The 25,907-nt window shown below is 45.3% G+C and overlaps 2 protein-coding genes across 4 annotated transcripts in view; one reads left to right on the top strand and one right to left on the bottom strand.

Annotated features, from left to right (window-relative positions):
- Positions 1-5,356: 5,356 nt before the first annotated feature.
- Positions 5,357-25,820, top strand: ATP1B1 (ATPase Na+/K+ transporting subunit beta 1). Its single transcript, XM_034789647.1, has 6 exons — positions 5,357-5,722; positions 10,567-10,695; positions 20,286-20,441; positions 22,160-22,344; positions 23,227-23,307; positions 24,475-25,820. The coding sequence occupies exons 1-6, from the start codon at positions 5,623-5,625 to the stop codon at positions 24,739-24,741; spliced, it is 918 nt and encodes a 305-aa protein (XP_034645538.1). The 5' UTR covers positions 5,357-5,622; the 3' UTR covers positions 24,742-25,820.
- Positions 25,635-25,907, bottom strand: part of NME7 (NME/NM23 family member 7) — a 172,685-nt gene continuing 172,412 nt past the window's right edge. For all 3 annotated transcript variants that reach the window (XR_004648150.1, XR_004648151.1, XM_034789633.1), the window contains one exon: positions 25,635-25,907. Coding sequence is in view for 1 of the 3 variants with exons in the window: in XM_034789633.1 (XP_034645524.1) it covers positions 25,875-25,907 (33 nt within the window). In the remaining 2 variants the exon portion in view is untranslated.

Raw genomic sequence — 25,907 nt, 5'->3', positions numbered from 1 at the left:
AAGCCTGAACAGTTCTGCCCAGCTGAGCCAATACACCTGACTCTGCTGAGACTGGCCTAAGCTAGGAGTAAGTCAACGGTATTACATAGGTGTAAAATTGGCATAAGCAAGAGGAGAACTGGGTTCCTTGATGGTTTTCTGCTGATCTAATTACCAGTTGCCACCTCCCTGCTTTGATGCCTGGAGCTTGGATAGGCACTTTTAATAAACCTACATAAATAAAATCTCTGTGCTCAGAGGACTAAATGCATGTCTGTGGGCCTGGTTCTCAGATATGCCATTCCTGTGCTTGGGACAGGAATGGGGAGCAAAGATTGTGGGTATTTTTTTAAGCCACTTTTGCACACTCTGTATTCTGGGGCTATGCAGACCTGCCCGTACCCTGATGTAATTTAAAGCAGCTTCTGTCCTGCTCCAAAACATATGCTCTGCTTCTCATGGACCCTTATGGGTCCCAGAGGCAGAGAATCAGGGAACAGTCGCAGTGCAGTGTGGTGCAGACATGATGCTCCTTACACCTAGGGCTGATGTAGAGTCTATATGCCAGCTTTACACTGACTGGGGTGCAAGGGACATTCTCAGGGGCCCTTTCTAGCCACCCTGTGGCTACTTTATGCTGCTGGTGTGGTGTAAAATGCCTCAGTGTCACTGAGAATCAGGCCCTGTGTCTCCCTAGTTCTTCCTGGGAGAATGAACACAGCACATGTGGCTTGTGGCCTTTTGCACTGTGGTGGCTCTGATTGGCCCCCTTTGTTTCTTTCTCTCACCTGCTTTGAGTGGTGTGGGCATGGGTGCCAGGCTTCTGAGCAGCTGCCCCTTCCTGCTCTAGGCCTGCCAGACAGATGAGACCCGGCCCTGCCTGTTTGCAGCAGCAGCCCACGAATGGTAACTACTTAAGGGCATTTTACGCACTTTCATCTTTTAAGTAGTGCTTGTTCTAGCAGTTTGAGGTTCCACCTTAGCCTGCTCTCCTCTCCCATCCATCCTTTCAGACTTAGGGCTTGGCTACACTGGCGCTTTACAGCACTGCAACTTTCTCGCTCAGGGGTGTGAAACAGCCCCCTGAGCGCAGCAAGTTGCAGCGCTGTAAAGCGCCAGTATAAACAGTGCCCCAGCATTGGGAGCCGTGCTCCCAGCGCTGTAAATTAATCCCCTCGTGGAGGTGGAGTACCTGCAGCTCTCTCCCAGCGCCGGCACGCGACCACACTCGCACTTCAAAGCGCTGATGCGGGAGCGCTCCTGTGGCAGCGCTTTGAAGTTTTGAGTGTAGCCACGGCCTTAGAGCGTAATGCAAGTTATTTGCAGACCTGGAGAAGAACTCTGTAAGCTCAAAAGCGTGTCTTTTTCACCAATAGAAGTTGGGCCAATCAAAGATATTACCTCACCAGCCTCACTTCAGTGCAAGTTACTTGGGTTTCTGTGGGCGGGAGTTAGCCAGGTGGCAAAACTACCCCCGTTTCCTCCAGCAGTAAAATCCACATTGCTTCCTCACTGAGAGCAAGGTACTTTCCCTGCCCAAAGGGCAGAATAATCACCTCTCTGGGCAAAACTCTGCTTCTCCCCACTCCCACCTCTCACTGCAGGACAACTTGTACCATCTCCTCAAGAGAGAACAACTCTTGAATCCCTTCTCCTCTCTCACGGCAAGAAGATGCCTCACCTCAGCCCTCTCCCTTCACCCCATTCAAATAAGAAACAAATTCTCATGAAACTGAGAGTAAATCCCATCCTGCTAACTCATTCTTCCCTAGGTAGTGTGGAAGTGGGTTTCCAAAACTCCTTCCTCCTGCAGCTAAACTTGTAGACATGGTGGATATCTTTGCACTTTTTGTCCTCAGCATTTTCAAAGGTCATTGTAGGCTCTTATCGCTCTTTTGAAAATCAGATCATATAGTTGTGCGCTCAGACTGTCTGGGCAAAATCTGAATGGCCAGGCAGGTGACGGGTGAAGTTGTACCTAACTTGGGCCCCCATTCTGCAAACATGGAAGCAGCTGCTTAACTTTACACAACAGTGATCCTGAACCCAATGGAACTATTCATGGATATAAACTTAAGCATGTGCATAAATGTTTGCAGGATTGGAGGCCTTGGAGCGAAAGTTAGGTGTGTGCCTTTTGAAATTATGCAGTGGTGGTCCCAGGATATTAGAGAGAGACAAGCTTAAGAACTGTGTGGCTCAAAAGGTTTGCTTGTCTCTTACCAACAGAAGTTGGTCCAATACAAGATTCCTCACCCACCTGGCCTTTTGAAATGCATTCTGGGTAGTTTTGTTTCCCTTTGGTTCTAGGTTTGGGATATGCCATTATGGTTTCTACAGTCCTGCTTGATGCTGCTAAACTAACAAAGTTTTTCCTTGTAATAAGGCCTTGCTCTTGTATAGCATTTTTCAGAAGTAGATTTCAGTGTGCTTTACAGATAGGGAAACTGAGGCATGGGGCAGTGAAGTGATTTGTCCAAGGTCACTCAGCAGGCCAGTGGCTTAAGCTGGGAATGGAACCCAAGTATCCTGAATCCTAGTCCAGTGCTCTAACCAGTAGGCCAGATATGTACAGGGATGCTGTAATTACCCAAACCCAAGCATTACAAACACAGGAAATTCAGAGTTAAGGTTATTTAGAAGAAATCCAAACATGTTAAGGCATGAAATGTACATCTAAGGCACCCAAACCACCTTAACTCTTCCCACAGTGATACCATGCAATAACCATGTTTATGATTAAGGGCTATTGGTATTTGTGGTTCCATAATAAGATCAAATTGATTTTAATGACATGTTTAATTTTGATACTCTTCCCTTCCACCCACGGCATCACTAGAGAGCAGAGTTAAAGTTGGTTGGAGCAGGTGTGGGTGCTAGGTTATTGAAGCGACATATGAATCACAGAATGCTGACTTGAGACTCTGGGACCCTGTGTCCTGTATCTGGGTCGGCCATTGGGTGAGTCACTTTACCTTTTTGTGCCTTTGTTTCCCCATCTATAAAATGGCCACAATGATATTGACCTCCTCTGTAAAGCATTTTGAGGCCTAAGGAGGAAAAGCTTGTATATAGAGCTAAGTGGTGGTGTTAGCTATCGGTAATACAGTAAAGGAGTGAGTATCCAGAGTGATGGGCCAGAAATTAATGCTTAGGTTTTGGTGGGGGGCCTGGCAATATTGAGTACAGGGCCAATTACTAAGGGAAGATAGTTGGCAGGAGTGTATTGGTGGTCAGTAAATGGTGGAGTAGGCTATGGGTGAGCCAATGGTTATTGCTGGGCATGGATAGGTGACTGGCCTAGCATTGGGGTATGGGCAGTGATTGCTGGCCTTCACCTGCTCCATAGTGGTGCTTCTCTGTGAGGTATTGATCCGGTCTCCGCTTACAAGGACCCAGCAAGTTGCGACATGGCTTTGAAAAACAAACAAACAAAATAAATCTAGGCAGTAGCTGTGAGCAGCTCATTCTTCTCCCTGACTGTGCTTAGTTTGACCATGTGCTCTCCAGGGTCCCGGAGGGGGAAGAAAGAGGAAAACAGTGCATATGTTCCTGAAGGTCAAACTGGAAGGAAATACTCTGGCCGGGTCCTTGCTCTCACGCCTCAGATGGCATCCCCTTCCCCAATCTCTGCCTGATCACTACCATCCATTGGTCTGGTCTATTCATTGCAGACTCTACCCCCTGTAGGGTGACCAGATGTCCTGATTTTTATAGGGACAGTCCTGATTTTTGGGTCTTTTACTTATATAGGCTCCTATTACCCCCCACCCCGTCCCGATTTTTCACATTTGCTGTCTGGTCAACCTAACCCCCTGCCATACCTACCATCCTGTTGCAGACATTGTAGCTGGCACAGCCTCTTTCTCTCCCCCACCCCCAAAGCAGGGACCCATCCCTGCCCAGGGACAGACTCTGCCTTTCTCCTCCTCCTAACAGGTGTTCCTAGCACAAACCCAGCATGGGGCATGTTATTTGCATTAAATATGCAATAGCTGTGTTTACCCTTGAGTGAGCTGGAGCGCAGTGTAATTTTAGAATGGAGGGTAGGAAAGACCGATGGGAGGAGAAACCAAGAAAGAAAGGTACGCAGTGTATCTTTGCTCTACTATACACTCTACTCAGCAGCAGGGCTGCTGCAGAAGTAGAGGTTCATGCAGCGGAGGCTGCATAGCAAAGAGAAAATGATTTTAAAGGGTGAGGCATTTTTCCTCCTGCTGTCAGCAGATATCATCCCCTTTGGCCTTCTCCTAAACCCAGACCAGCCTGCAGAGCTGCTGCCAGAGATGAAGGATGCCCACTATATCATCACCCCCCACCTCTCATGAGTCATAACTTAAATACCCCAGTGCCAGGCACCATATAAAAACCTAAGCCTAGGAGTTCCTGGCATAGATTCAGGGGGTAGGACCCTTTTCTCATTCCAGCTGAGTGAGCTGCTATCCTGTGTTTGCATATTCATGGGAAGGGGGATTCCCAGGGCCGGGGAGGGAAGCGGATGCAAGGAAGGAACTTCTGCGGGGGTGGTACTTTGTGTGGTAGCTGTGGGCAGCTAGCAGGTGGGAGCCAAAGGTTTGCAAGAATGCTTTGGAAGCATGTGGGCCCCGCGGAGGGGGGAGGGGGCTCAGGCACTATTAGCCCATGGCAGGATTAGCTGCTGTCAAATGTATGGATGGTGGTGTTGGGGGAGGTGTGGAAATGGCAGGAAAGGCATTTCTCCCTCTCCCTTCCCCCTTCGCAGCGAAGCTCCCGCCTGCAACTGGACACGCCCTTGACCCCTTATCCCTCTCCCCAGCTCCTCCTCCTCCCCCTTTACGTACAAGGACTCAGGTGTGCGGCTGGCGCCAGCCCTCCCCCTCTCAGGCCTCCGCCTCCCTTTGTCTAGCAGCTTGTGCCAAGCCGCCTCCTTAAATGGCCCTCACCCAGCTCTGATCTCTTACCCCCTTCCCCTTCCCCTGCCGGCCTCAGGGCTGCAGCCACACCTCGCTGAGCTGCAGGGGCCCCCTGAGCGCTTTCTCTCTCCCCGCCCCCATCGCCTTTCCCGGCGCCCGCAGGGCTCAGCCTGGCGGCTACTCGAGCCACCACTCCCCCCGCCCTGCGCGGCTCTGGCCCGCAGCCTCCTGCCTCTTCCCCCAGCAGGGCTCAGCCCCGCCCCCCGCCATTACAGGTGGGGTCTCCCCTAGCGCCCTGTCTCCTTTGCAGGTGCGCGCGGGGGGGGAGGCTACAACCCGAGACGCCTTGCAGCTCAGCCACGTGCTTCCCCCCCCGCCCTCCAAGCCACGCCCCCACCCCAAATCCCGCTTTCATTGGCTGCCGGCGTTCGGTGGGCGGAGTCAGCTCCCGGGAGCCGGGCAATATAGCACGCTGCGGTGCCCAGCTCTCGCCGAGCCTATGTCCCTGGCCAGTGCGGTTCTGTGAGCGGCCCCTCGCTGTGCCTGGGAGCCGGCGGCCCGTCTGCGTCCCACCTGCCCCGCGGCCAGGACCGGCCCGCAGCCCTCCCACCTGCAAAGCAGCCGCTGCCGGGGCGTGCGCGGGAACCTGCTGGCCGGGCAGCCTCCCCTCCCCCCCTCCGCTCTGCTCTAAGGGGGCGACGAGGATTTTCCCGTGTCACCTCTGCGCCCAGGCGGGGCCGATCCCTCTCTCATGGCTCGCGGCAAAGCGAAGGAAGGCGATGGCAACTGGAAGAAATTCATCTGGAACTCGGAGAAGAAGGAGTTTCTGGGCAGGACCGGCGGCAGCTGGTGTAAGTGCTTCCCTGAGCCGGGCTCCGTGTGCGCCAGCCCCTGCCGCAGCCCTGCCTCCTCCCCCGCACCCAGTGCGGGCTGCGTGTTTCGGGTGGGTGCGTGGAAGGAGGCTGCGGGCCCCTGCTCCCGGCAAAGGCTAGTGCGGACCCGCAATACCTCGCGCTAGAAAGGTGGCGAAAGGCGGGTGGGGGCAAGGAACTGATTCCCCTGTTCATTGTAATCGGGTTAGAGCAAACTAGAGACAATCCCTCTCGCATCAGGATTAAAACAATACACCTCGAACTTTCTTCACTGGTCTTAAATGCTGCTTCGATGTCGATGATGATTTAAAAAAAAAAACCACACCCCAGACTTGATTACGCTGGTGTGGATTTAATGTCTGGTTCCTTACGGTGTTACCTTGAGCTGTTAGCTGATTTGGGGGCGGCTGGTTTCCTTCCTTTCGGGAAGGGATGCTGTATCGCCTGGGGAGCTGAAGTGCTTATTGTTCGAGGCGGAAAGCGATTGCGTGTGTGGTGTCTGATGTAGAGGAGGAACCTTGCCTCGTCTTTTGGTCTTGTCCGTGCCCGGTTGTTCAGCCTGTTGCCTTGATTTGTCAGCGATGTTTGAAATCTGAAAGGCCGAGCTCCTTCCTCGCTGGAGAAAGCTGCTTTGGTGTCTTTTTTTTTTTTTCCCCTGCAAAAGGTCAAGCTGAAGGGCACTGATGTAGTTAAATCTGAGTCGTGACTGCGGTAGGGGTGGGGTGGGCGGCTGTGAGCGCGGGGGCGAACAACCCTACACATACCTCTCGCTGTTTCCCACCATCCTCCTCTGCATCAGACCCTTTGTAGAGGAGCCAATGCGGCTGGCATGGTGTCTTTGGAGGAGGGCGAATTGTGGAGAGAGCCAGGAGAAGGGCCTCTGTTTAAAGGTGTTACAGGGTTGGCCTCTGAAATTAGTGTAGAGGCTTTTGTGTTACAAAAAGAGACCCTCTGGAATCCAGCAAGCTCGGTGGGGCTGCTTGGCTGGGGAAGCAAAGGGTTAATAATGCATCAGAGCTCAAGGTTAGTCAAGGTGACACCTCAAAGCAGGAGGTAACCGGAGGCACTGGGCGCTCTGGGCAAGGCCATCCAGTGGTAGGACATTTAGGGTTTGGTTTTCCTGGATGTATGGATGGTCCTCTTGGGTTTGTTTTGTGTTTTTCCCCCCTGTCTCTATTTGGAGGAATAACCTGCCTGAGCACCGGGGAGAGAGGAAAGGGGCTGGGTGGGGAGGAAGCAGGGGAGACTCAGGAATGAGCAAGTCCTTGAAGCCAGTCTCCTAGCAACTAAATATAACTTGAGTGAGACCATGAGGTGCACAATAGCTCAAATCCATAGCCGCCTCCTTCCCTTCTCCCTGCTGTGGTTCTCCCCACTCCTCCTTCTAAGTCAGAGGCCAGAAGGACCCCCACTTCTAGGTGCATCACAGCCTGCATTGCACTAACCAGATAGATACAAGGGGCATTGTGAAGATCCTAGGGCATCACTTCCCAGTTTTTCCTCTCTCCATCTTTTTGGCTCCCCTCCCCCCCCTTCTCTGTACAGTACAGCCGTATCTATTTCCTTTGGATTCTAATAGTCTGCAAGCTCTAGTTCACTTTGAGTTGACCCTGGAGGAAAGCAGCTGCAGTTCTGTACAATAAAACAAACACGAAATGCGCAGTGATCTATAATTTGAGAAATGGTGTCTCTGGTTCCAGCTTGACCTAGCATGTGGCTGTTAGTCACTGTGGTTATTCTCCCCCACCTCCCAGTCAAAGTTACAAAAAGATACTGTTAAAATATTTCAGTTCGCTGATTTTTTTTCTTCTTCTTTTAAACAACCAAGCATCAAGGATGGTGGTGACGCCTCTTTTGTCTTAAACAAGGAATGTATCTCTCAGAACTGAAGCGCTTGGCATGATTGTCCTTGGGGAGAGGGCATTTTGCCCTTGGGCTCATTTTCACCTAGTTGGGTTTTAACCAGCAAACCTGAGCTCAGTTTATATGAATTGTGAAACTGTAGACTTGGAAAGACTTTTTATCCATCCTTTCTGTTCTTCCTTTTTTTGGGGAGTGGGGTGGGTGGTTACAGGAAGCTGAGTTTACATCAGAACTTGGGAAACCAATGGTTTTTACACTACCTCATATAGCTGTATAAGCAAGAAGTATCCTGTATAATGTACTGATTACATATTGTACTATTACAAATAGTACTTGGAAAGTTGTCTATTTATATATGAATTTTAAAAGCCTTAGTCAGTCTTACAGTTGCTGCCAACCAAAGCTGGCCTGCCACCCTCATTGTTGAAGTCAGCCTCTGTTGACTGATCAACCGGATGTGGAGTTGCCATCTTTAGATTTGGCAGGTAGAAGCATTAGGACATACTTATAGGAGGCTCTCATTATATATTTATGAGTGAGCAGAGAATTTAAATACGTTTACTGTGGGGTTTTTTTATAGCACCATGAATCTCTGTGGGGCTTTACAGATTTGTAGAATGTGCTCTCTGCCACAAAGAACTTGTACCTAAATATCTAGGGCTAGATCGCCATTGGTGTAGCTCCCTTAAAGTCAGCCAAAGTCTGACAAGTATACATTAGCTGAGAGTCTGGCCTATGTATTACACACCAACCTGTAGCAGGCACCTGTTTCTCATGTAAGCCCTTGTGCTTTGTCAGTGGATTTGCTGGATATTTTCTATAACCCAGGCTGTGTACCTTGTAGATGCATTAAACAGCGTAAAAAGACATCTCCCAACCAGGATGTTGTCAATGCTACCTCCTGGTACTGCCCATTTGATGTGATTCCAAAAAAAAAAAAAAAAAAAAAATCAAAGGCAGCAAGCACATTGCAGACAGCAGTACTCTTGTTTGGTGTATTACAACAGCACCTCCTTTGACTGCTCTGGAAAAAATTTCCAAATCTCTAGTGACATCACAACGATTTGCCTAGAGCTGCCTGGATACCAAAGAGTGTGATTAACTCTGAGAGTGCCAAAACATAGTGCTGCTGAGTTTAACTTCATGAACTTCCTGCTACCCCACCCCAGTGGGGAAAGAGGAAGTTTGAGGACAAGGCCCAACTATCTTAGTTTTTTTTCATTGTCTGTCCCTCCCATTCCTGCTGCTCTTTCTTTAAGAGACTGAAAATAATTAAAGACAAGGAGAAGAGAATTGTATTTGAATTGGGCTGCTTTTCTATGGTAATTGAGCACAGGAAGAAAGCTTTCTTCTCTTACACGTTCTGTCCCTCCCTTCCCCCACATCTAGTCTCACTCCAGACGTTCAGAGAGTCTCTGTTTTAGGGCTTGTCTACACATGCACTTTACAGCGCTGCAACTTTCTCACTGGGGTGTGTGGAATTCTCCCCTCCACCCCCCAGCACTGCAAGTTTCAGTGCTGTAAAGTGGCAGCATAGACAGGGCACCAGTGCTGGGAGCTATTCCTCTCATGGAGATGGTTTTTTTTGTTTTTTTTGTTTTTATTTTTTTATAGCGCTATGCCTGACTACACAAGCCACAGCGCTGCAACCTGGCTTAAAGTGACATCTGCTTAGGGCATTCTGAAGTCAAATACATCTCTTCTCAAATCATCTGTTGCCTCTAATTCTAGTTCACTTGCTTGTGCTTGTTACTGTTCCCTTGATTAGCATATAGTTGCTTGGCTTGGGCGGGTTTATCCTTCCTGTAGGCTGCCTGGTGATGCCTAGTACAGCATGTTACTATGCAGTTAATCATCTGAGATAATCCTTGTAAACCAGTAACTGATATCCAGATTCTGAGTAGTGTTGTGTTCCTTTTTATTTTCTTATGTGGTTATTTCAGTCTCCCCTTTCCTTTACATCAAAAATCTGGTTATATAATTGGCTGCTTCAGCTGGATGATGTGGTAATGCTGTGTGATTTTTATCTTACGCGCATTTAACATGCGCGAATTCAGCTTTACGCGGTCGGCAAAAACAAAACAAAAAGAAAAATAACAATTTAAATACTGTGCCTGTAGTGCGTACGATTCTGCCCGCCATTACGCTCAATGTAATTTTGACTATATGCGATTTTCGCTTTAGTAAACCCCAGCCTAAGATGAAAGACCTGTATATAGGAATTGTCAAACTACAGTAATACAGAGGTGGCTTTCAGCACCTAGAATCAGCTAGACAATAGCCAATATGAAGCCTAATTTTGCTTCTAGCAACCTCTTATTGACTTTCATGTGTGGAATTAGGTCCACAGTTGAAGATTAGGGTTGTCAAAGGATACTAAAAGAATTAGGCACCCAACTCCTGGTGGCATTCAGTTGGATTTGAACTGCTAATTCCTTTGGAATTTCCAGCTCCAAGGCTCGATGCTAGTGAGGGGATGTCAGTGGGCGTTGTGGAAGTGCTGAGCAGCCTAAGGACAGGCACTTTAAGGATGTCCTTTACTACCACGCAAGCTTGCTCAAGCTTCACTGAAAATCAGTCGCTTAGAATGCAGCACAGAGTGATATTTCCTAGTGGATCCAGTAACAAGTCACAAGTTTTAACCTTCACGTGTCTTTTAAATTAAAAAGTTAGCTCATCACATTCTAACATTAAATACTATGACTAAAATCAGAAAATTGCTTTGTGTTTGTACAGCGCCTAGCACAATAGGGCCCCGGTCCATGACTAGGACATCCAGACACTACTGTGATACAAATAACAGTCACTTGCTAGCTGTTGTAACCGAGCTCGGTCCTCTTGGGCAATTTCAGTGTCACGCTTAAACATGCTGGGTTTTCCTTCAGTGCTTGAAAAGGATGAAATTTTGTGCTGAAACATGGCTGCGTCAAGGGCTTGATTGTTTCTCTGTTCTCTTGCAGTTAAGATCCTTCTCTTCTACCTGATCTTCTATGGCTGCCTGGCAGGCATATTCATCGGGACCATTCAAGTGATGTTGCTCACTATCAGTGAATTTGAACCCAAATATCAGGATCGAGTGGCACCCCCAGGTAACTTAAATAACAGGCCCATGCCTGACTGTGCAAATCATTTCAAGAACAATCATTTTATTACTCACCTGGGAGTGATGATGGAATAGCATTCCATTGCTGTGGCATGTCTAAGGCACCAGTCCCTTTTAGCACCAATATCAGTCAAGCATGTCTAAAAGTGGTGGGTATGTTCTCAACCTATGTTTACAGCATTGTTTTTTTTTTTTTTTTTTTTTTTTTTTTTGCTGTTGAGTCTTGATGAGAATTAAATGTTGCATCAGCTATAACATTTGCTGAAGTGAGAGAGAGCTGTGTGTGCGTGATTGGTTTTATATTAAAACAAATTAATGGAATGTGGTTTAGATGTTACCGGAGGTAAGCAGATGGAGTGCGGCTGTCAGGACTCCTGGGTTCTATTTTCATCTCTGCCACCTGATATCCAGTGGTGACCACGGACAATTTGGGAAATAATACCAATATCTGAGTCTTTAGACACTTATATAAATAATGCTCATAGTGTCTTGGAAATTTGGGGGAGGAAAAGGGGTGTGTGTGACAGATATACATACATGCATTTGGTGTTCTCTTGTTTGAATGAACGGTAGCAAATGAACAGCCTGTCCGTACTGGATGAAATACAGCAGCAGTTTAAAGAGAGCGAGATCAATTAGGCAGCATCTCTGAACAGTTTGCATGAGGTAAAAGCAGAGAGAATGCCTTGGCAATGCAGCAGATTCCTGGCTTTGTCATATCCAGTCTGTTATGCTGTCTGGCTCTTGCTAAAAGTCAGTGACTGGTAGGCCATGAGAGTGTAGGGGGAGGAGTCTTGCAACTGCTGCTTTCCCACATTACAAATGACCTTGAGGCTGCTTGGCATTGGGGATGGTAACGATTTGTCTCTGTCTCTCACCGCTTGCTCTGAAAAACAGCTCAGAAGCTTTTAATAACATTGGTATTTAAGTGACAATTGTGAGGCTCTGGTGTCAGAGAGCATGCTGCAGCCCCACCAGGGGGTTTAGCAGTGCAGTAGTAAACTGTGTGACTAAGCTATATTCTAGCTAAGCAAGGACTATTATTCTAGCCAAGGGGTGCATGTACCCCGAGGTCTTCCAGGAGGTACTTCAACTCCTCTAGATATTTGTCTAGTTTTACAACAGGCTACCTAAAAAGCACTAGCAAAGACGGTATGAACTCAAATTTCATACAGACAATGACTTGTTTATACTGCTCTATATACTATACACTGAAATGTAAGTACAATATTTATATTCCAATTGATTTATTTTATAATTGTGTGGTAAAAATGAGACAGTAAGCAATTTCTCAGTAACAATGTGCTGTGACACTTCTGTATTTTTATGTCTGATTTTTGTAAGGAAGTAGTTTAAGTGAGGTGAAACTTGGGGCAAGACAAATCAGACTCCTGAAAGGGGGTACAGTAGTCTGGAAAGGTTGAGAGCTACTGTTCTAGCCTATACAATATCACTGCAAGCAAAAATCAAAAGGCAGATCTTCCAGAAGCCTCACCACCAACATTTTAAAGGAAGTTGTTTCCAAAGGATGAAACTTGGAACAAACTGTATTTTTATGATGCTTCAGAAGGGGTAAATGTTGCCCCTGGTGCTGAAACATTGGCCTGAACCCATCTGGCTTTGACACTTGCAAGAGAGAACTGATTGCTTTGGTCAACATCAGCAGCACTTTTTTTTTTTTTTTTTTTGGGTAGGGCACTAGAAAGGAAAATGGATAGTCTAGCATTAAACATGGCTACTAGGATAATTTAAGATACCGTATGCATTAGTTTTGGTGGAGCAGCCTGCTTTTAAAGAAGAAAAATGTTTGCCCCATAAAACTACACTACATGGAAAAATACAAGGTGGAGAAATTTTGATGCGCAGAGAGTTTGATTTTTTTCAGGTTACATCCCTATTGACTTGCTGCACAGTTTGATATCACGTGATCTACTTGTTGTAGCTAAACTTTTGTCAGTGTCTTCACTTTAATAGTAATTTTGGAGGTTTACCTCTGAGTTGAGATGAACTCTGAGCTGAATTTTTTTTCATAAAACCTTAATCTGTAGAGCATTGATTAGTTTTTAAAAAGTTGACTGGATGTTGCACAAATTGACCTTTGAAAATAAAATAATTGGAAGGTGGGTTGGTTTCAAGGCACCATTTTAATGTGTCATTAAAAATCTACTTTTATTTCTATAAACACAAAGGTTGCAGGCATTGATTTTTCTGAAGACTTGGGAATTTGAGCATGCAGGCTAGACTCCCTGGGCATGCAGTGGGACCAACGTGACAACACTTTTCTTGACAGTCAAAATGGACTGTCCTATAAATCTGTATTCCTTCCTTCCCACCCCCTGTTAAGGGTGTTTCAAGCCCAAGACTTTTAACCCATTCAGTGCACTAGTGTCAAAGACCCTGAATTTGGGGCAAGCATCCTTCTAGCTCTTGGAACCAGTTGATATTTGCTCTTCCTTCTCTAGACAGTAGAGGTCACTTGCACATTGGTATGGGGTGAATGTTCCTATGTCTGAAGCCTTTTCATCCTCATGCAAGCCCAGAAATAAAGTGTAGCTCTCCGCCTCAGACCTCATCATACCATGATGCAGTAGCCACTAGTTTGGCCTCTGAATATACCTTTTCAGTTATGGAAGTGAGCATTTATATCACATCAACTTTGCAAAATGGCCATGAAAGTTGACCAGCCCAGGCACAAAATCTCACTGGATCTTATCACAGTGGTGATGAATAAAATGTACTCCTGTCAAACAGGAAAGTGAACAATATATATTAGAGAGAGGGAGACTAGAAAACATAAATTGCCTCTCACTGGAACCACTGCAGACTATTGGCTACAAATCAGTATGTGAACAGCATGTGCCCAGGAGTTTTTATGGTGTATGTGGGGAAAGTGGTACAAAGTGATGGGATCCCAGCAACTTTAACTATTTAAATGTTCTGGTAATCCAGGAATGACAGGGTTACAGGATCGGGAGCTAGAAAAACTAGACTTCTATCGCAGTCTCTGGCTGTGACCCCTTAGGCAAATCACTTAACCCCTTTGTGCCATTTTACAGATTGGGGAGGGGAGAATAAAACTTGTCCTTCTAAAGCACTTAAGCTCTTCAGAAGAAAATGCTATATAAATGTTGTGCATTAGCTTCATTGGTCTGTAAAAATGCTATTGCTGTTATGAAATCAGAAGTCATGCTGCCATTTACTAGGTGATATTGACGTGGGTATAGCGCAGTTTCTTTACCAGATGGCATTAATATGCTAATTACTACTGCATGCATTTAACACAACAGGGATATTATGCTCACTCAAAGGCTAAATTACAATTTTGTACCTCTCCATAAAATATTGCTTTTCTAGGGGGTTGTGGTGGAATTGAAGGCATTCAAATGTCCAACATTGCAGCTACAGCAAACGCTGATTGACTTTAAAAGTACAACAAGAAAAATGTATATGGAATTCTAAGCCCTATTTAAGCGTGGTATTTGGGTAGAAATTCTGATATCTGTATGATGGAATAGAACGTTTTGTCTTAAACCTCAGTGTAGTATGCTGTAAAAATACCAATTTGACCGAGTATTTCTGTTCTTGCTGTTTGATTTTGGCTGCAGGGGGCTGGGGTGGGGGGCGAAGGCCACTCCACACCTCACAGAGAAAAGACCCTCTTCAGAAACTGTGTCAGAAAGGACTCTTCTGTCAGATCATAGTGTTTAAAAATGGCTCCTGCCCCTTTAAAAATGGCTCCCTCCTGTGCCTGTGAGGTGGTGTAATGGAAAAGGCTGTTCTGTTCCATAGTGACTGATTGGCTCACTTAGCTTACATAGCAACAGTGAATGAAATAGAGGTCAGTGTATTTTAGCTGGTGAGTCTGCAACTGTCCTGGGTACAACTCTCTGCAGGTGACAAGTAACATCTTCTCCCTCTGTCTCTCACCTCTTAAAGAGTGGAATCGGTGAAGCCCAAACTGCAGAGGGCACCTGGTCACTCAGCCATGCAGATATCATTATATGTTGAGAAAGTGCATGCATTTTCCTCAGAGGGGGTGGCTAGAAGACTGGAGTGACACCAGCACATCAGGGTTTTAAATTGGTTCCATCTTTGTGTGAGGTGGTGGTTTTTTTTTTTTTTTTTTTTTTAAGCTTACTAAAGTAACAGGACCTTGAGGGTGGTAGCTTGCTCAGAATGACTGTAGGACTGTCTTGTGAATCTGTGTATGCCACATCCATCTGCACTTAAAAATGTGCCCTCTAAAGTCTTTAACTGGAAATAGCACAGAATTATGACCACTGTTGCAGCCAAAGTTCCTCACTTAAAGCCTTATTTCCAAACGACAGCGTTTCTTTCTTGAGTTGTTCTGCCGGGGAAAGGCCAGCACTTTAGTCATGCTGCTTTTCTTCCCTTGCCCTTAATTTTGCCTCCCATCCCAGGTGTGCACACGGATCTCTTGCAGGGATGTTCATGAGGGCTGGGCTGCTGGCCATGCTGCCCACTCTTTAAGAGGATTGAAGTATTTATTTTGAGTGGTTGTAGATTTGCAGAAATTAGAGGGATGGCACACACAGTGGGAAATGGTAAGTCTTAAGTTTGGGCCTCAACATTGTGTCAGTAACATGGGGGAGGGGAAAACCAGTGATTTAAATAATCCTCCCATTATCCCTGTGAAAATTAACAGTGGTATTCCTATTCCTCAGATAGGTAAAATGAGGCACAGGAGAGATTAAGGTCCCAAGTGACAAAAGCATGTAAGTTTGTGTTTAAGGAGAAGCATGTGCGTAAGTGCTAATGAAATGAATGTTACTTAGGAATTTCTACTTCTGGGGGAAATTCTGCTCCAAATTTTAAAAAAAATTTGGCACACTATTTTAAAATTCTGCAAATTGTATTTGTCAAAGTAACACTATATAATTGTCAGTTTCAATTATTTTGGTAATTTATTTCAAAATACCTGTAAGCAAGCATGTCTGTAAAAATACAGATGCGCATGTACACACACACTCTCTCCCTCCCTCCCCCAGGAGTAGAGTTTTACAGAAACCCTATGACAACCCAGTTCCTGTTTCTCTGCCCCTTACTCCTCCCAGAGCCCAGCTGGGGGGCTATATACTCTCACCTCCTAACCCCCCAGAGGCAAGGTGCAGGCCCATCCCCTCCTTCACTCCCCCCCGCCCAGACAATCACACCCCCTCCTCCCAGAGGCCAGCCTGGGGGGGGGGCCCTTGGCCCAGACACTCGCACCCTCTTTCCCCCAGAGCCCAGGGATCCAGAGGGAGAAATAGCCTGATGCTTGGTCCCAGGCTTGCATGGGGTTTTCTGTGCGCCACTGCCTCCTTCCTTCAGGGTGTGCTGGGAACTAGAGCTGCTGGGAACCCTGCAGTTCCTGCCCCGGCCTTGTCTTCTGTTTGTGAACTGAGCTCTTCCGGGTCTATCGGCCCCTATTTCTAGCCAATATCTCTGCAGCCCATTTCTGTGGAGGGGAAGAGGGAAATTCTCCGCACACATTAATTTCTGCAAAATTCTGCATTGTGCAGTGGTGCAGAATTCCTCCAGGAGTAAAAATGTGCTTAAGTGCTTTGCTGAACTGGGGCTACAGGATGAGCCATTAGGAATAATTTCTGGTCTCCCATCCTATCCTCCCTAGTGTACTAGCCACTAGGTGCCCATTAAATATTGGACAGAAGAGCCAATGGTGTCTTTTTTTGATGTAGGGCAGCAGCTCTCAACCTTTCCAGACTACTGTGCCCCTTTCAGGAGTCTGATTTGTCTTGTGTACCTCACTTTAAAACCTCATCTTAAAAACCACTTGCTTACGAAATCCGACATGAAAAGACAGAAGTGTCATAGCACACTGTGTGACTGAGAAATTGCTTACTTTTATTTTTGCTATACAATTATGAAAATAAATAACTTGGAATATAAATATTGTGCTTACATTTCAGTGTACAGTATATAGCACAGTATAAACAAGTCATTGTATGGGGAAATTTGGAGTTCGTACTGACTTCACTAGTTCTTTTTCTGTAGCCTGTTGTAAAACTAGGGAAATAGCTAGACGAGTTGATGTGTACCCCCGGAAGACCTCTGCGTACCCCCGGGGCAGGTGTACCCCTGGTTGAGAACCACTGATGTAGGGTTTATAGGCTGCCCAATCTTATTCTCTTGGGGATTCTTCAGTGTGGGTGGTCAACAATGAAACACGTACAACCATTTTTCTCGTGTGTGTGGGTGTCTTGGGGTCAAAAGTGAGCTCAAATGGTGGGCTTGACTGACCACTAGTGTGCATCTACACTGTCATCCCTTTGTTCAGTGGCTTTAGCTTCATATTGGGTGTGGGGGTTGCAGTGTGTCTTCTCTCTTCTTCCTTTCCTTGCTTCAGCAGAAGATGTACAAAAGGGGGGGGGCAGGACTTTGCTGTGAGTCATGTGCCCTAAATAAAATACATGGCTTAAATTGTCTAATGACAGACTGTAGCGTGTACTTTACAGCTTCTATACAAAGGCGTTTCACAATATTCTGCTATGCTTCATCTGTGTTCTTCGTTCCCTGGGTGGGGGGAGGAAGGGGGTGTGAGACTTTCTTCAAGCTTAAATCAGTTGAGAAGCTAATGCTGTTGCCTGAAGCCCACATACAGAGGGCCACCTTAAATAACTAGTGTTAACATTCACCAGCTGACAAGGAGGAGGACTGGGAGGGAGGGGGTTAAAAACTACTTGCTATCACACTATATTTAGCAATGAGGATTTTGTGTGGATAGCAAAGTTAAAGGCTCCTAGAAAACAAATGATTGTCGGGCTCTTGTACAAACAATTGTAATTTTGGTAGGATTTAATTCTGTTAGTGGGGAAGGTAATTTAGTTCTCAATTTGCAACAAAACCCAGCCCAGGGAAAAAATATATGAAAGGGAAAACTAAGAGAGAGAGTTAGAACTGCTTCCTGAAATAAAACTTGAAACCATGAGCTCTACTGATTGGTTGTCTAGCTATCTTTGGCTGCTGGGGGCTGCCCTCAGGGAAACAAAGCAAATCTTTGTCTCCTAGGTTACAAATTCCAACTTTGGGAGGGGGAGGGGACCCAAAGCAGTAGTACTCAACTGGCTTTGAAAGACCTGAGAGAATTGTGAGCCCATGTAGGCAGCTGAGTAGGTTCAGCCTGCACTGGAAGAAATTGTTGTTGGCAAAACATTTGTTTGAAAGTTGTCAAAGCAGATGCCACTCTGCTGTTGTGCTCAGCTCGCTAAAGCGAAGGCAACAGACTGAATACAACCAGGACCCCTATTGATGGCAGTTTGCGGCAGAGGCCACCCCAAAAGCAGCATGAACTCTAGTTCTCATTATTTTAAACTTCAGCATTAGTCACGCATCAACGCATTCAATTAAAATGTGACCTGGACCTCATGCGAGTGCAAATATTTAATAGTTTTTTGTAATGACTAAGGGAATGGTTTCCCTTCGACTGTACGGGTAACTTCCGTATATTAATTGCATCTGCTCCCTACCCTGCTCCCTTCCCTTCCCCCCCCCCCCTCCCCCCCCCCGCCAATATCCTTGCCCTTGGGTAATAGAGCAGGGCTGGTTATGGAATCCAGAATTCTGGCCCCCAAAGCAGTGTTCTAACCAAGGGATGATGTTCCCATTTACCCCATTCAATGAAATGTGTCTGACCAAAGAGGCAATCAGCGCTGTTTCTGTGCACAAAGCCCAGAAGAGATGAGTAAGGGGAAGAGCACAATGCTTTCTAGAGAGCACAGATAATTTATGATTTGACTGTGCTCTGAGCTCATGTGAGTAAATTTCACTTGGTGGCTAGCCTAGTAATTCCTGCACAGCATAGGAGGAGGGAGGTGAGGGTTATAAAGTGCAGAGGCCATGTGGGGCTGGGTGGAGAAGTGTTCTGGATGTCATGTTCGATTCTGCCCCCACTTGCACATAATGTAGGATCAGAGGGCAGACGGCTATGTGATCTTAGTGATGTTGCTGGGATCACAGGCTATGCCACGCGGCAAGTCTGCTAACTTCCAACTCAAGTGTTACAGTGGCACAGCTGGAGCTGTGGGGCTGCAGCGCTACAATGTTGTTGCTTCTGTCAACCTGGCTGCCTCTACACTGGGGGTTGTTTCAACCTAACCTTGGTACTCAGGGTGCAAAAACTTCAAAGCCCTCAGCGACATAGCCAGGTTGATCTTATTTTTAAGTGTAAACCAATGCTTAGTAGTGAAACATTACCATTTAAAGCTTGTAAAAATGAAATTTCTACTTAACCAAAGAATGCAACCTTATCTGGTACAGATTTTCCTCCTGTGCTCCATCATTCACCATGGGAGGGAGATTTTGTCCTGATCTCAAAATAGATCTTCCCAGTCTGGCTTAATTCAAGGCTGGAGTACACATCCCTCTTCATGAATTAGGAGTGTGCCAGGGAAGGTGTGAAGCATTTTGAGCTGAGGTTTGAGAGCAGTTACACCCAGACCATTTTTTCTTGCTAGATGTGAGAGGACAATGATCAGTCTTCTTCGCTTTACCTCTCCTTCTGGGCCAGAGTTTCCAAAGGCCATAACCCAAAAGCCAAGTGTGCATGTTTTTGAAAATGCACCCATCTATCTCCAGGCTTGGGAGCTGTTCTTGAAGGGCAGAAACAGAGTAGTGGGTTCTTCGGTTCCCTCAGGTAGTATCTGAACTTTGGCCCATGTCTCCCTCTGTTAGCATAGAGGCACCCCCAAATCACTAGTTGCTTCTGAAAATCTTGGCTTTGGACTGGTAGCACTAACCTGCCTTGTTTCCTAAGTCTATGGTTTTTCCTAGTGGATTCTAGGCATTTTCTTACCTCACCATCTTCCAAGCCTTGAATTGTTCCATCTGCCAGAGCATTGTAACTATTAAGTAAAATTCTCAAAAGCACCTAAATGACACTGAAACACAGTGGGACTTGGCTTCTAGCTCATTTAGGCACTTTTGGAAACTTTACCCCATGTCTAGAATCCATTTGAGGTATCTCAGAGCCTAGGACAACTCTGCTCCTCACTTACCTTAGGGCCCAGTTCAGGAAAGCACGTAAGCACATACTTACTTGGAATGCTTTCCTGAGTTGGAGTGTTTGGGAGGTGTCTTGGGCCCTGCACCATCCGCTCTTGTTCGGCTGTACGCTAATCCCCATCAGGCTGCTTCCAGTCTCTATCTTGTACAATTGACCCAGGTCTGTGCTGGATTAGAGTGCACACAACTGGTGGGGAAGTAACCATGCTGGATTCAAATGAAGCCTTAGTCCAGTAGGCTGTGTACTGCATGTTGGAATGTTGAGAGTATATTTAAAAAAAAAAAAAAAAAATTGTGCAGTGACCCAAAACACTGCCCCTGCCACTAATATCAGGACAGTGTTTTGGGCCATTATTGGAAGCAATGACTGAGCTGTGTCTTAAGCACGTCACCTCCAAGTGAGCTAAAATCTGGCGTGCGTTGGTTGTGCAGACTCTGAAATCTGAGTCATGATAGTTTCTAGAAGAACAGACTGTTTCATGCACTATACATGTTGCCTTGAAATCGTGTGACTTTTGGGTGTTTGTTAATCTTTTTCCCCTTCTTGTCCCTTAGGACTGACAGTAATCCCCCGAGTACTAAAGACAGAAGTTTCCTTTCGTATGGCTGATCCTAAAACTTATGAAGAGTATGTGGCAGGCCTTAACAAATTCTTGAAGAACTACGACAATGATCAACAAGCCAACAGTATAGAATTTGACGATTGCCCTGGTAAGCAGACTCCTGGATATGAAGTTCTGACTGTTTTCACATAACTGGAGGCAGTATTAGCCACCCCTCTCCTAACTCCATCCATCAAGAATCAAGATAATACTGGCCATTGTTGATAGTGTTGGTATAAGCCCTGTAGAGCATCTCTTTCCTAGTGACTAACAGCATGATGATTAGCTTTAGACTCTCTCAGGTTAATTAGCTGGTCCTGAAGTCGCTCATGACTGCCTGTTGTCCAAGTAGAATGCATTAGACCGTGAGCTTCGCTGTCCAACTCTGACAAGCTTATTGGTGGGATTGTGAAAAGCACTGAGCATTGGCCTTCCTCTGCTTCCATCAGAGACAATAGGGGTTTTACTGTTGTCTTCAGTAGGAGCAGAGTTAGGCCAGTGCTGAGCAAATTTGACTGTTCCACCCTATGTTCCCAAATCAAGTTAAGAATTCAAATCCTTGTTTCCAAAAGCTGTTAATGTGGGGAAGTGTCCCTTTCCATGGCCCCGGGGTGTAATAACGAACTACAGATAGACACCGAAAGCACTGTTGAATCTCTTTGGACTGCCTTTCCTTCTCCACATGGTCTGAAGGTAAATCTGTATTCAAAGCATTTCTTCTAGACTTGCTCCTTCTCCTCTGCTCCAACAGACAGAGGAGAGGTCGTTACCAGAAGCCATTTAAATCATGACACCAGCCGAATATTTTCCTCCTAAGTAGAGACAGTGTATTGGCTGCTCTGGGTCTTGACCCAAACCAGATCACTGGGCTCAAATGCATAGAAAGTAGCCTTTCCAGTAACACTAGCCCACGTGTATTTGTTTCTGTAAGTCCAAAGGCCTAAAACTCCAGTCATTGTCTTTCCATTGACATAAATGGAACAGGTGTCAAATGATCAACAGATGGTGGGTAGGTTTGTTTTTTAAAGTGTGCTTGAAATGCTTGTAAGTTGTTTCAGATCCCCACCCTCTACCAGAACATCTCAATTACAGAATCCACATTTGTGTCCTTTGCAGTCTAATTTTTGGGGCCAGATCATGCAGCTGGTGTAAATCTACATAGTTCCTTGGATTTCAGTGGTATGCCAGTTTACATCTGCTGATCACCTCCCCCCTCAGGTCAGAGTCAGAACGTTCCTTCCCTTCTGCAGCTGATGGCTTCAGCTAACACCTAAAGCATTGCTCTAAATGCATCTCCCTGTTCTGATTTAAGTGTGATATCAACTCTTGTAGGGGAGAGAGCCCTGACTTTTGATCCTGACCACTTAAGGGGGGGGGCCAGCAGCTTTCTCCTTCTAATGTAATTCAGCAAAGCACCTATAATGATGGACTGCATGTAATGTTGCCTTGAAGGGAGGTGTCTGTTGGAGGGAGAATACATTTCTGACAGAATCTCTCCTGTGACCCAAAACATCACCAATAAAAATCAGAGCAGCAGCCCGCCCACACACACATCCATTCGAGGAAAAAGGCCCAGTAGAAAACCGACTTGCCATGATCCGTAGAGCACTTGTCACTGAATGGCTTGGTGCAGATCCATGAAGTCAGTTTGTAGAAGGTGGTGTCTGTCTGTTTTGATTACTACTATACCTGAAAAAAAGGATTCCAATCCCAGGGAAATGCTCACAGGAGTTTTTTGCTTTTCTTTTCAAAGCTTTCAAGTGTGAGTTCATGCTGCATATAAGTGTTTTGGTTTTTGCCTCTTCTCCCCCCCCCCCCCCCCCCCAGATGAACCTGCCGACTACATAAACCGAGGACCATTTAATAATGACCAAGGTCAGAAGAAAGTCTGCAGGTTCAGACGTGATTGGCTGGGAAACTGCTCCGGAATGCTTGATTCCAGCTATGGATACAAAGATGGAAAACCATGTGTTGTTGTCAAGCTCAACAGAATTCTAGGCTTCAAACCAAAGGCAAGTGCTTCTTTTCCCTTCCTATTAATTTGGCGGAAGTATTTTTATAGCAGGAGCAGAGGACTGGTCTTGGAAAAGCCATTTACTCTGGACTCTTGTCTGTAAAATGGAGATATTCATGTCTACCTTGCAGGGTAGACATGAGGTTTAAATTCCTGGAAAGTGCTGTAAGAGCCTTCAGTGATAGGTGCTATGGAAACACTCTGCAAATCGAGTCTCTTGATAACATCACCTTGGTTCAGGACTGCCAGTTGCCTTCCCTAATTCAACCACTCAAGTTCCAGGGTGACTCTCTGGCACTGTACCTAGAAAGCAAACTCCCAAGTGGGCTCTGTGCCGTTCCTCCATTATGTGTGAATCATATGCTTTTCCAGACTACCTTTAGGAGATTTGCTTTGTCCTTTGACCACAAGCATTTATTGGGGGAGGGATGTTCCCTCGGGCTGTCAAGACTTATCTTTTACTAAATTCACTAACAGGAGGAGGAGGAGGAGGAGGATTATTAATTTTTTTTTTTTTTAAAGTAGTCTGTAGAGCTTCTCTTGTTACCAGATTGATTACTGCTGGTGAATTAGTGGCTTCCATGGCGACTTAACTTGCTCACAGTAATGACTGAAAATCGTTGCCAACCTGAGCTGGCTTTGAAACTTTGACCTAGAAGCAAATCTGGCTTCTCTCAATGAATCTGCCAGTAGTTCACCTCCCTGCCCCCCCCCCCGGGACTTTGACACACAAGGATGGGGCCACTTGTTGGCACAGTTCTGAACTTCAGGAAGACATGCTGGAAACTAATCAATGTGCATGTTTTCAATGGAGTTAGTCTGAAGAGCAGACATTTCACACTGGACAATCTAACACTTGCTTGTTCTGGGTTTTTTTTAGCCTCCAACAAATGGTAGCCTCCCTCCTGAGATGATGGGAAGATACAATCCATATGTCCTCCCTGTTCATTGCTTTGCTAAGGTAAGTGGGAAAGAGTGTCCGTGCCTTTCCTGACACGTGATCAGTCTCTCTTGTGAATCAAACTTCCTACAAAGCTAACTGTTGTAAATGTGCAATGAACTCAGGCCATCAAAGGGCAGAGCCAGTCAAAACCATAACCTACACCATACGAGTTTTGTATAAGCAGAGACTCTGGCTTCTAAGCCATGTCTGTGGGAAGACGTATACATTCCGTGATGCTGTTTATTATCCAGGAGCTTCTTTCTCTGGCCCCAGTTCTTAGATTGGTGCAGATTGACTTTAAAAGGATATTTTAAAAAGTGAGCATGCTTCAATCCTGAGATAGGAGTCAAGTCTTGGTGCTCATTCACTCCTTGACCTTTCTGCTGACAAATGACCCCCCACCCCCATTTCTTTTGATAAGGATATCTTCCCCTTAGGAACTGGATTGAGGCAACTCGTTTCACAGAGGTCAGTGAACAATTAATGATGACTGAATGTTTGTCATTGACCTGATCTCTGGGATGGGTAACCTAGAAATAAGTAAAAGGGACTCTTCTCCTTGCCCCTCCCCCATCCTTTCAGCCATGTACTCCTCAAAAGCAAGGTCTCTTCCAAGTAGCAGTATCCTCTCCCCTGGGTAATTCATTTACTCAAGCAGGAATTTGTAGAGAATGATGCTAACTGAAAAAGGCAGATTTATTTTTTGTTCAATCCAAAATTTTTGGACCGATTTAAGCTGCCCAGAGGCACAGCAAGCTTTGTCAATTCTGGGGCCAGTTTTAAGAGGGAATAATTATTAGAATTCAGGATTTTCCTGTACCCTCTGCTGTAGATAACAATGAGTGGCCAGGGAACAATAATGCTGATCTTACCAAGCTGCTGGAAAACAACTTGAAGTTCTGTGGTGACATAATTTGAGTGTTTTTGTGGAACCTACTTCCCTAATAAAAGGTAAATAGGAAAAATCATCCTGGATTATGTCAATTGATTATTTAATTGCCCCCATTCTACTACTGTGCACCTGTCCTTGGGGATACTGAATCGGTTTGAATTGCACTATCCAGCACAGAAGTCACATGGTGATGGCCAAGTACGGTTCAGATAATTACGTTGAATGGGTATACAGTGGTGGGAATATTTACAATGGGGCTTGTCCAAGTGATATATTTTTTTCCCCCCCTTTAGAAAGAGGAAGATGTTGACAAAATCGGCACCATTGAATATTATGGGATGGCTGGTTATGCTGGCTTTCCTCTACAATATTATCCATACTATGGCAAGCTGCTTCAGCCAAAATATCTCCAGCCTCTCATGGCAGTGCAGTTCACTAATCTGACCTATGACACGGAAGTGCGTGTGGAATGCAAGGTCTACGGTGAGAACATCGGTTACAGTGACAAAGACCGTTTTCAGGGACGTTTTGAAGTGAAATTTGACATAAAGAGCAGCTGATCATAAGCACAATTTTCTTTTCTCCCCTCCTAGCCATTTAAAAAGTAAAAAAACAAAACAAAAAACCTACTAGTCTTGAACAAACTGTCATACGTATGGGACCTACACATAATCTATATGCTTTACACTAGCTTTCTGCATTACTAGGTTAGAATGTAAACTTAAAGTGTAGCAATAGTGACAAAATATTTATTCTACTGTAAATGACAAAAGAAAACAAAATTGAGCCTTGGGACATGCCCATTTTTACTGTAAATTATGATTCCATAACTGACTTGTAGTAAGCAGTGTTTCTGGCCCCCTAAGTATTGCTGCCTTGTGTATTTTATTTAGTGTACAGTACTATAGGTACATACTCTGGTCATTTTTCAAGCCATGTATTGTATCTGTTTTCTACTTTCTGTGAGCAAAGATTTTGCTGCCCGAGGTGTAAATACTCAATGGGACTAGAACTGGCATGGTACTTTACTTTTTTTCCTTTTAAAGATAAAGGCCCACCTGTGAGACTATTTAACAGCACTCCATAGATCCTTTTTATTTTCCTGTGGTGTAAGGGTATTTTATTTGAAGGGGCAACAGGGGAAACTATGAATAAATAAAAAAGGTGATTGTATTCTGTGCTCTGTAGTGAATGCTCTTTCCACCCTCCTCCTCCAGTATGTTGTGTGAAACCTGAGTCAGGCTTTCCCCACCACTGATGACTGATAATTATTTGCTTTGTATATTCTTTTTTTTTTTTTTTTTCTGCTGGCAGCATCACATGGTGTGGTGCTAATGTCTTTACTGAATGTTTTAACCATTTTCATGGTGGAAGATTTTATATTTATGCAGTTGTACAATTTTATTTTTTCTGCAAGAAAAAGTGTAATGTATGAAAAAACCAAAGTCACTTGTTTGAAAATAAATCTTTATTTTGAACTTTATAAAAAGCAATGCAGTACCCCATAGAATGGTGTTAAATGTTGTCTAAAGTGCAAAACTCTATGTTCTAACATGTAATAAATAGCCAGGAGCACAGTGCTCTTGCTCTTGTATTTCAGTCAGGTTAAAACATTGGACAATAAATGAATGAACACATCTCTCTCCTTGTCTGTCTTTCGTTTAGGAACTGGAGCTAGTTCCATGTTCTGCTGTCAGTTGTCCAGAATCTTGAAAAAGTACTGGAC

Source organism: Trachemys scripta, chromosome 1 (genome assembly GCF_013100865.1).
Source record: "Trachemys scripta elegans isolate TJP31775 chromosome 1, CAS_Tse_1.0, whole genome shotgun sequence".
Classification (NCBI taxonomy): Eukaryota; Metazoa; Chordata; order Testudines; family Emydidae; genus Trachemys; species Trachemys scripta.
This window is presented reverse-complemented; position numbering and strand designations above follow the sequence as displayed.

Bases quoted from the DNA above. Each gene is read 5' to 3' on its own strand.
- ATP1B1 (XM_034789647.1), top strand. From the start codon at position 5,623: ATGGCTCGCGGCAAAGCGAAGGAAGGCGATGGCAACTGGAAGAAATTC. The intron at 5,723-10,566 runs GTAAGTGCTTCC...GTTCTCTTGCAG, and splicing joins CAGGACCGGCGGCAGCTGGT to TTAAGATCCTTCTCTTCTAC. The intron at 22,345-23,226 runs GCAAGTGCTTCT...GGTTTTTTTTAG, and splicing joins TTCTAGGCTTCAAACCAAAG to CCTCCAACAAATGGTAGCCT.